The sequence below is a fragment of the Grammomys surdaster genome, unplaced genomic scaffold (genome assembly GCF_004785775.1).
Source record: "Grammomys surdaster isolate TR1022 unplaced genomic scaffold, NIH_TR_1.0 100, whole genome shotgun sequence".
Lineage (NCBI taxonomy): Eukaryota > Metazoa > Chordata > Mammalia > Rodentia > Muridae > Grammomys > Grammomys surdaster.
In genome coordinates this window covers 15,764,459-15,775,529 of record NW_021604579.1, presented here as the reverse complement: position 1 = coordinate 15,775,529, position 11,071 = coordinate 15,764,459, and the positions used below count along the sequence as shown (strand labels likewise).

General features: G+C 38.3%; 1 protein-coding gene across 7 annotated transcripts in view; it reads left to right on the top strand.

Moving 5' to 3' along the window:
* The window catches only part of Sgip1 (SH3 domain GRB2 like endophilin interacting protein 1), a 197,364-nt gene extending 191,217 nt beyond the window's left edge, over positions 1-6,147 (top strand). For 5 of the 7 annotated variants that reach the window (XM_028785371.1, XM_028785363.1, XM_028785357.1 and 2 more), the window contains 3 exons: positions 912-976; positions 1,615-1,779; positions 3,452-6,147. In XM_028785371.1, coding sequence (XP_028641204.1) covers positions 912-976; positions 1,615-1,779; positions 3,452-3,474 — 253 coding nt within the window. In that variant the 3' untranslated portion in view covers positions 3,475-6,147. The remainder of the gene's footprint in view (positions 1-911; positions 977-1,614; positions 1,780-3,451) is intronic. The other 2 variants (XM_028785335.1, XM_028785343.1) reach the window with 1 other exon arrangement.
* The last annotated feature ends 4,924 nt before the right edge of the window (positions 6,148-11,071 follow it).

Here is an 11,071-nt window from a genome sequence, read left to right as displayed (position 1 = left end):
ACACACACACACACACACACACACACACACACACACACACACACACACTGGGGCCCACACACACACACACACACACACACACACACACACACACACACACACCGGGGCCCAGGCTGGACTCTGTGTTTTAAGACACTTCATTCCGGCTGCTGGCTAGGGAAACAGCAGACAGGTTCATCAGACTCCTCAACCTCCCGAACCTGAGCCTCCCTTGGAGCTAGGACCTTAACTGCAAGAGAGTCTAAGGGATGCAGTGTTCCACTGAGCCACCAAATTATAGGAGCCAAACTGGTAGGAATCAGATGGGACTGGAAATTGCTGAGTGCTAGAATCATCTGTAATGGGGGGATGAGGAGGGTTTCAGTTTTTTCACAAGTACTAGCAAAATGTAGAATACTTCTTTAAAACTAATGTGGGGGCTAGAGAGATGACTCAGCACTTAAGAGAACTGGCTGCCCTTCCAGAAGTCCTGAGTTCAATTCCCAACAACCACATAATGGCTCACAAGCATCTATAATAGGATCTCACGCCCTCTTCTGTCATGCAGGCATACATGCAAACAAAGCCTCCATATATAATAAATAAATGTTTAAAAAATAAAACAAAACAAATGTGAGCTAGCAGTAACCAGCACTGTCAGTGAAAGTTACCTAAACCCCACAATTAACAATTGCTTCTCATCTATTTTCTGGGTAGATGTATTCTAAGGACTGTATTTCCCTCTGTTTATCTTGCATTGCTCTAGCTCCTTAGAATAAGGAAAAGGAAGAACACATATGCATGTAGGGGTACAAATATAGTTAGGCAGAGCTAAACGTTTTGAGTCCATTTTAATTTAGCACTACCTGGAAAGGTGGCATCTATTGAACAAATTCTTTGTGGAAAAAAAAAACCCTTTCCTTTATTTTTAGGAATGCTGAACAACAAAGAATATTATGGAAGATTCCTGATATCTCCCAGAAGTCAGAAAATGGAGGTAATGTAATTAAAGGCTTACATCTGGCATAACTTACAGGTATTGGCCAACTATGAACCCAAAGCCATGTAGCCCTAGAAGCAAGCAGAATGTTTTATTAGACTTCTTTTAGTTATTAACATCTATCAAAGCAAGTGGCTTTTAGTGGACCTTCCTCTCTCCTTTCCAACCAAGCCCTCAACTCACATAGACTATGGCATGTATCCATCCTGTGTCATGTCCCACATAGTTGTCCTCTGCTGGCATACTTCAACCAGTTGCTCACAGTACTCAAGGATGCTTTACTTGCCATCATTTTTTTGTAAATGAAGAATACACAGCTTCCTAGGCTGCCCAGTGTTACGAAGTTCATCTCAAGCGCACCTTTGGGGGTTTTTTTGTTTTGTTTTGTTTTGTTTTTTGTTGTTGTTTTGTTTTATTGATTTTTTTGAGACAGGGTTTCTCTGGATAGCCCTGGCTGTTCTGGAACTCACTCTGTAGACCAGGCTGGCCTTGATCTCAGAAATCTGCCTGCCTCTGCCTCCCAAGTGCTGGGATTAAAGGCGTGTGCCACCACTGTCCCCAGCTCAAGTGCTCTTTAAAAGTCACGTGCTGAATGCTGCCAACTGCTGTCTTGCAATAATGCTCTTCTTTTAAAGGCGTAGGTTCTTTACTGGCGAGATTTCAGTTATCAGAAGGCCCAAGCAAACCTTCTCCGTTAGTTGTGCAGTTCACAAGTGAAGGAAGCACTCTCTCTGGCTGTGACATTGAGCTTGTGGGAGCAGGCTACCGGTTTTCACTCATTAAGAAGAGGTTTGCTGCAGGTAAGTGGGTGGCTATCCCTCCTCAAACAGGGACTGGCTGTGATTTCTCTCATCATATTCTGCCTCTTCACAATTCCTACCCCCACAGCCCATTAGAAAGCAAACTGATAACTGATTGAAGTACAGATGAACTGACAATTCCAGCATGGGCTGCTCGTGCTGGATCTGTTTCTCATGTTGGGCTGAATCATCATGCCCACCTGTGTGATCTGTGTATTGAAGTCCGTGAGATAAGTCCTGACACTGTAGAGCCAAACACGATCAACAGACTAGGCTTTGACTTGAAAATGTATTTTTGAAAAAACAACAGAAAGCATAAAAATGTGTGGCATGCCTAAGGTGTGGGCGCATTAGATTCCTAGGGAGGTTTTCTGTTTTCTCCACCAACCTAACTTTCTGAAATTTAGAATTGTCAGGCTAAGCTAAGACCCGGAAAGATCTGGTTTTTTTTTTTACTTTAAAAGCAACCTTTAATGTGTCTGTGAGATGGCCCAGCAAGTTAAAGTCACTTGCCACGTGAGCCTGACAACATGGGTTAGGTCCCAACGTGTATGGAGAGAAGCAACTTGAAACAGTTGCCCTCTGACCTCCACATGTGTGCTGGCTCATTCTCTCTCTCTCTCTCTCTCTCTCTCTCTCTCTCTCTCTCTCTCTCTCTCTCTCTCTGTCTCTCTCTCTCTGTCTCTCTCTCTCTCTCTGTCTCTCTCTCTCTCTCACACACACACACACAGACACACGCATCATCTATACACATACTATAATAATTTTTTTGAAAAAAATAATGTGTAGTTTTGAGCTGGTGAAGTAGATCTGTGAATAAAAGTGCTTGTCACCAAGCCTGATAACCGGAGTTTGACTCTTTGAAAGTCAAGATGATGGAAGAAGAAAATCAGCTCCCACAAGTTGTCCTCTAACTTCCACATATGCATCGATGTATACATTCCCCCCGCCCCCATAGGTAGATAGATAGGTAGATAGATAGATAGATAGATAGATAGATAGATAGATAGAGGCAGACAGACAGACAGACAGACAGACAGACAGACAGACAGACAAACAGACAAACAGACAGACAGACGATAGATAAATATCTAGTCTACAGGTATGAACTGTTTGCCCAGGAACCGGGTATGGCACAAACAATAGAGCTTTTATGGAGGGCAGGATCTCTCTGGTAATAAAGTGACTGCTCTTGTCAGTGGCTTGCACAGGTAAACCTAGAGCCTTAAACATGCAAAGCAAACATGTTACCACTCCCCTCCTTCCTCCTCCTGTGGGTCCTGGTTTCTATGTCTGCTGTTCTGATGTAATTCATTATTAATTATATCCCTTTCACTCTCAAATGAACTAAGTCTGAAATAAATATGAATGGCTTCTCATATTCAGGGACAAATCCCTTCCCCACCTGTCTGAAAAAAATATGAATGGCTTCTCATATTCAGGGACAAATCCCTTCCCCACCTGGGCAGGATCCAGAATGCTCAGCAAACTGTCTGCAGAAGTAAAATTGGTGATTGTGCATGTGGAGAACTAAGAAACCTGAAAACCTCACCACGTCCTAGGAGCGTGGAACCCCAGACATGCAGGGTTTGGTTCCAAGGGGTAGAACAGCAGCAATAGACAATCCGTTGAGCTTGTAGATGATGTATTGATCTGTGATTGTGTTTTGCAGGAAAATATTTGGCAGATAACTAATAAACAGTCATGCAAGGATTTGGAAGATCCATGCCCCGGAGAACTGTTGTTTGAGAGACATGTTTTAATCTGGTTTCATGAAAACAAGCCGATGTCCGTACTTGGGGTCTGTCAGCTGGAAGGGCCTGGCTTTCAGCAGTGACTTCTTGCACCCCGTACTATGATGATCAGTTCTACAGTATTTACTTATAGGTGTAATATTTGTTAATGGTTTTAAAATGTAATTATTGTATTTGTAAACTGTACCTTCATTCCAGTAAGGCAGTTAGACACTTGGGTTTTAGCCTTTTCCATTCCTGAAACAGATGTAATTTAAACTGTGGTATGTAAACTTAACAGCAGTACTGTTGAACGGCACAATGCTTACAGAGATACAGTGCATTTTGTCAATATATAAAATTTAAATATAATGTTGATAGTTATCATAAAGGGGGTGCCACACATCAAGAACCTTAAATGGAACCAGAAACAAAACACCCAACTTCCTTTCCTTCACTCTTTACTATGTTTCCCTCTAGTGCTAAAGAAAACTTCTAGCTTCGGTTTAGTGGGTTAAATTCAGAAACTATTTCAGAAAAAAAACAATTCTAAAGTTACAGCATATTCAAAGAGAAACATTAATTACCACTTTTTAAAGAGCTTTTTTTTCAAACTGCAAATTTCATAAAAATGCAAACTGTGTAAACAGGGCCTCTTATTTTTATAACTTGTGTAAAAAGGGAAAAGCAATTCATATTTAAAGTTTAAGTATATTAAATTATATCCAAGAGTGCAGAGGATGCTGAAATCTTTCCTGACCCTAAGCCCCTTCTCTGCAGTTTGGCAAATGTGGAGATTGCTAAGTCATCAGATTAAAGCCAATGTGATTTTTAAAGTTTTGAGACTTTCTGTAGCTGAACTGGTTGAAACTTTTGCACAATTGCTTTGAACAGAGGGGCCTCCCTCGTCCAGCATCCAGGGGTGGGTACCTTGTTTCATCTTTACTCACAAGAATCAAACCACAGAAACATGGAGGAAAAAAAATATTTCCCTGTTCCATCCAAAAGGAGAATTTTAAACTTATCATTTACATCTTTGGGGGAAGGAAGAAATAAACTTTATAAATGAAATTCTATTCACCTTGTTATCCTATGAATATTTTGGGAAGATTTAAGATTCATCGTATACAACTGTGAATCTTCACCGTTCTTGGGGAATTAGAAGCAGAGCCAGGACAGTGGCCTTGAACGTCAGTAAATGCCACAGTTCTAGGGCGGGGATGGGGGGGGGGAGAAGTGTCTGCCCCACCAGAGGGGAATCAGAGCAGTGTCGTGTCAGGCGTAAAGAATACGTCTTCCAGTACATCACAAGTTATTTTAAGCAGAGAACAGTTCCTGTTCGAGGTTCTCCTATTAAACAACTCCACCTGAGCTGGGGTGTGTATCGTTTGCTGCTGAATCTCATTCTGTATCCACTCAAATTTGACAAAGAGACATCAGCTCCTTTCAATTTTAGAATCAAATTAAAATTTTCTAAGTCTTACTTCAACAGTGAGATTGTGGTTGGCAGTCGTTTCTAGTGAGCTCTGTAGATTTATCTATGTTCTCTTCGATCAATGCTTACTACCAAAAGGATATCCAAGGTGATCCATTTTTACCTGCGAACAGTTCATCTATTTAAAGTAGGCTCTTGCCTAATTCCCCAAAGCAGCCTGGCTTTGAAGGTTTTTTGAACAAACTAATTTGTTTACAAAAAGGTTTGGCTTTGAAACCAAAATAGAGAAATAAAATGTTAATTTTAAATCTAATGGAACATGTGGAAATGAAAAAATTTAGGCCAATGGAGAGTAAGAAGCAGAAAAATGAAGCTTATCTAGAATGTGATTATACAATGTTTTTAAGTAGTCAATTCATGGAAAAAATATTGAATATTAACACAAAGCATATTAAAAATATGTAAATATTACTGTTTCTCATGTTCTTCTCTTTATATCTTATTTTTGTGAAGTTTTAGAATGAATTGGTCATTAAATACACAATGTTTCTTTCCAAAGAATAATTTTGTTGATATTGTAAAAACGTAATTTAAGAAAGAGATTTAAGTAGTCTCTAACATTATTCAAACGTTTCCAGGAACCAAATTGGAAACTGTTAAGAAATCTTATAATCCCTTAATTGACTCTTGTGAAATGAAATGACAGTTGGTGATCTCAAAATTAAGACTTGAATATTCAGAGCTTCATTGGGGAATGTGTGGTTCCTTCTAGTTGAGAAAGTAGGTCAAATAACAACAGTTGCTCATATCAAAGATGGAGATGTTGGTGCTGTTTGGTTTTAAGCTTGTGCGATTTCACCTCCTGGTAAAGCTCTGTGTGCAGCACTGTGGGATAAAAAATTCATGTTCTGAGACGTGATCCAAGACTAGGCAGGCCAGGTCTCAATTATCAGTGTCAATCAGGTCAGGTTCCCTTTTGTCCCAACAAAATGGGTTAGCTCATAGCCAGATAGTTGGCATGACAGTAAGCTAAATTAAGACAAAATTCTAATTAGTCAGAGAGCAATTTCCTAAACACTCTGACTTTTAAAGCTGATAGAAAGTGTAAATGTTTTATTTTGGTGACATGGAAAGTATGCTTTCCTCTTCAAATAAACCCCATATTTTTATGAAACTTTCCAAAATAAATTCTTGTTTAAATTAGTCTTAATTTTATCCCAATTGGAACTTGCAATTGCTAATTTAAAACTCTATGAGATACACCTACAGCTAAAAATGACAATTCCCTATATGGTATTTGGGGTGCAGCTTACCTTTAGAAAGACTGTTCATGTGCAAATGGTGACTGGAAATTCAAAGAGCAGATGCTTGTGCTTTTTTTACGATTTATATACATCTCCTTGATCTCAGTCTGCAAAGTATCAGAGTCATAGTTACAGACATTTGCACCTTTAATTCTTCCTTTGAAGGAAGCAAATCTACCTTTGCTCTGCTACTGATGTGCAATGCATCCCTGCCTTCTCACGTTAATGGTGAGAGTGAATCCATATGCAGTTTTCAAGTTTTTTTTTTAATGGGACTTCTTTTTTTTTTTCTAATAAGCATGTGTCTAGAATCCTAAAAGCAGAATGTTGCCAAGCAGAGAAGGGATTTCTCCAGACACTGAAACATAGTATCACAATATGTAAATGATTCTCAAGTATCTTCCTACTCTGAAGACTTACAGTTCTATTTAACCCAGACAAACCACCTTTTGAGACTATAAGAACATGTGTAATGATAGTGATTAGCTTCTACACAATAAAAATAACCGTACAGTGAGTACTCCTGGGCTGTCAGTCACTGCAGATATCACTTCATTCTAAATTAGATTCCAAAATGGCAAAAATGCTTTTCAGCTTGTATTTTCCCAATGATGGTATTGAGGCTTAGGTTGATTAATTTCCCCCAAAATGACATCACAGCTAGCAATGACCTCAATTATCCTGACAATGCAATGAGTACCTTGCTCTTTCATTTGGTTTATTTTGATAAAATAATCAAATTGAATGTCAAGATAAACAGCACTCTGAAAAGTTTGCATTGAAAGCATTAAAGAGGAACCGGATAAGATATTATTTTAAAAGAATGGATATCTGTTCCAAGGATGAAATTTGAGACCCCTTGTTTCTAACCAATCATAGTAATAATGATTTAAATCGAGGCCTCTTTGTATGCTCAGAACCTAGACAGACTACAATGAGTACCAGCAAGTCTTTATCAATCTCTAGGGATAGAACTTGGAATCTATACACTCATAAGTGCCCAAGAGCTGAGCACCGTGGCTCTAATAATTCTCTAGGGCCCTTTTTATTGCTCACATTCTAGTGTACTTCAGCATTTAATTTCTAAGATAAATGCCAATTTTCTAACGTTTTTCTCCCAATTCAGTCTAATTAGTAATAGCTCCTTGCTTGTAAGGGACACTCAGACAGTAAATCTGGAAACTGACTTTATTTCGTAAACTCTTGGCTTAATAAACGTAGATTAGCCTCACTCTGAAAAGAATTTTACCACCTTTTGCTTTGTCTTGCCTTTTCCAAACCAATTACATGTTGTCAGTGAAAGTTGAATGATAGTAAAATATGCAAATATCCACTAGAGAGAGAGAGATGAGAGACATTGTGTGTGTGTGTGTGTGTGTGTGTGTGTGTGTGTGTGTGTGTGCTGGAGATTTCTCTTCACCCAAAGAGGATGCGTTTTGCAAACTCCCAGTCAAATGTATTTATTTTGTCTTGTGACTTTTTCTGTTGAGCAACTTCTAAAACCTGAAATCGAATTTTTTAGTGACATCAATGTGGGTTCAGAATATAACTTAGAAACTTAATATAAGGAAATGTGATGTTACCATGATGTCCTCATGATGTTCACCTTAGCCAACGAGTCAAATTGTTGGTATAAATAACTAAATCAAGTCATGTGGCACTGAGGGGACTCTTATATGAACCCTCTTTACCATGCTCAGTATCTCAATTTATCTCCGAGCATTGTAGAACCTTCCCTCCTCCTTTTCCTTTTTGTTTGTGTTACGTTGGTTTCCTTTGTTCGTTTGGCATACAGTGTAGAACACCATTCTCTCACCATTCTCTCTCATGTTTCCTGTTAATCTATAAAATGAGGAGGAGGAATGAGAGTGGACTGCACTCTTTACATCTCCAAATGTTAAAAAGAAAGAAACAAAAAGCACTGGCCTTTCTCATCCATCACTGCTCTGGGGCTGTGCCATCTACAGTAAACCAGAGCCACATTGTTAGTATCCAATTGAAATAAAGTTCCTTCTTGAAAGACTGTCAACTTTTAGGATCGGTTGTGATGACTAAGAATGGCCTTTTTGACTGGTCCTGTGTTTTACTTTCTGCTTTCTATCCTAAATGGGTAGTGCTGAAAAATAAAAGACAGATTGTGGACATGTGTCATGGGTATAAAAATTTATTCTCCAGACTGAACTTCTGGTTTCTTCCTTTTCTTCCTGGAGTACATTTAGCTTGTACTAAGTGCATCTTTAGCCTCATAAGAAAAAGAAGTTTTAGTACAAAGCCAGTGTAGATTAAGTGACCCTTAATGCTATTTTATAGAAGAGAAATATGGTATATGTGAACTACATTCATCAGTATTTTCCAAATCATATTTGATTTATTAATCCAAGCAAACACTCATTGTGTTCTGAAACGCATGGTCTTATGTCACAACTGTCTCTCTTCAGCTATGGGTAATAACTTTCACACTCTTCATGAAGCTTAGCGTGTCTGTCGCTGAGCTGGTAAAAGGGTGTTTTTAAGTATAAGACTATCCCTTGAAAAACTTTAGGAAACCTTCCTTCTAATTATAATTCACAGCTCCATTGAAGGATATATAAACCAGATTATATAAGAAAGAGGGGCTGGCTAAGACAATTGTAGCTTTAAGGGAATTTTGCCCGTCGGAAGTGTGTTGTTTTCTGCACTCACTAGTATCTTTCAGTGAGTTTGAATTTTATTTTCCCAAGAACTCTTAACCCAGCATGGAAATTGTTTCCGTTTTTTAAAGATCTGAACCTGTGATCAGCACTTCAAGCTCCTACTTGTTGACAAGGTTCCAAATCCTTGGAGTAATTAACACTAGCAAAGAATCTTCAGTGATATTTGACTGACAACTTCAAGAAACCAATTTGTGTCAGCGCAATGCTGATAATATTTTTACATAGTTTTTGCAATTCTATGAAAAATTTTAGTTAAGGTCAAATGCAGTACACCATTTCCTCAGCACAGACTCAGAGGACTGACCCTAAGGATTGGACTTTGATTTGTTTTGATTTTTACTTTTAAAAAAAATCATTTTTTACATAAGATCAAATAAAAAATGTTCCTTTATTTAAAATTTGTTGTATCAGACAGAAATGACATTTATGTTTTCCGAACATAATTCAACCTTTAATCCATTCCGAGTCTGAATTATTACCTGATAGACAAGCTACCCATAAATTTCCTGCTTCCTAGACTAAGCATATTATACATATATTAATTCCATCTGACTCAGTCAACTTCCTTACCTTATTGACATCTTTTCTAGCAAAATGAATGTTGAATCTCATTTATTCATCATCACCTTAAGCTATTTAAAATAATAAACCAAATGACTATCTCAGAAGATCCAATGACAAATACTTTTCTTAGCAGTTGCTAGGATGACATATCTTAAGGCTGCATTGATTTCATGGGTCAGTGTTTAATTACTGCTTTTTAAGATAAATATGCATGGAAGAGATTGGTGCCTCTCCCTTTGCTTCCTACCCCTTCCACCCTCCTGCATCCTTATAACATCCCCCATCCCCACTCAGTCCCTTATCTCATTCAAAGGAACCGGATATTGCTGTTGAATAATTATTTGGGAAACCAGCAGGAGCCGTGGGGGTAACACTCTAGCCCTACATACCAGCAGAGAAGGCATTTCCAGGGCTGATTTTAGGCTGTTTGAACACTACTATGTTTCAAATGAAAAGTTTTCTCGTTAATTTTTCCCTTGCATAGGGCAAAGCCTTTCTGAATGAAATGACCAGTTTGAATTGTCATTTCCCACCAAGTGGCAGTATAAGCCACTGAAGTTTTACGGTTAACAATAAGAAACTAAGAAAGGCATCACAGAGAAGTTTTGCTGTGTTTCTAACTTATAGTTATGCAATCCATCTGGTCAGTGAAGAAGACACTTATTAATGTGTACTTTGACCTGATAGTGGCCTTTATTTCAAATTATCTGTGACCCATGTAGCAAAAGTACACTGACTCTCTTTATAATCGTGTGCTGTGTATACCATCGCATAAAACATCTCGGGCATCAAATATTCACAGAAGACACTGTGTGTTCAAATACTCAAGTGTATTTTAAATTTAGTGGAAAAGTCAATGCTTTGCCTCTGTTCCTTCCTGCTCATTACATGAGCTTGTGGCTCATCTGCACTAAGGCTGACTGCATCCAGTGATCAGCCCAACAAAGCAGCAGAGGCTTGTTCCCTCTGACAGCCGTTGTGAGTTGAGCTCTCTCTACTGGACAGCAAGCAGGACAGGAGTGTGGCTGGACCAACTGAAGATAATAATCATGAGACCATCTTCACATCACTCGCCTTATGAGTTAGCGAATGTGTGGATATCACTTTTTGTAACTGGTGATTTTTATAAATGTTCTTGCCTTCACAATCCTTCCAGTCATTCATCTCACAGAATCTTGAATATGCAACTACTCTTCGTGAGGACGCATTGCTGCAAATAGGATTCCCGTTTGAAAATGCAGTTTCATGTAAGTTGTTATTGAAATGTGATTTTTTTTCCTGGAAAATAAATGAAAACAATATGAAAATAAACCGACCTGTGAACCTTTTATTTCCTGAATCTTAAATTTTTACCTACATTTCTGGAAAATGTAATCCCATAATTAGGGAAAGGATGGTAGACCCAAGATCTGGCAAAGGCAAGAGCTTTCAAGTGAGAGGAATTCAATTCCATGCTTTGACTAGAGATCCAGGCATATTACACCATAGTTCTAAATATCCACATGAAAATAAAATAAAATAAAATAAAATAAAATAAAATAAAATAAAATAAAATAAAATAAA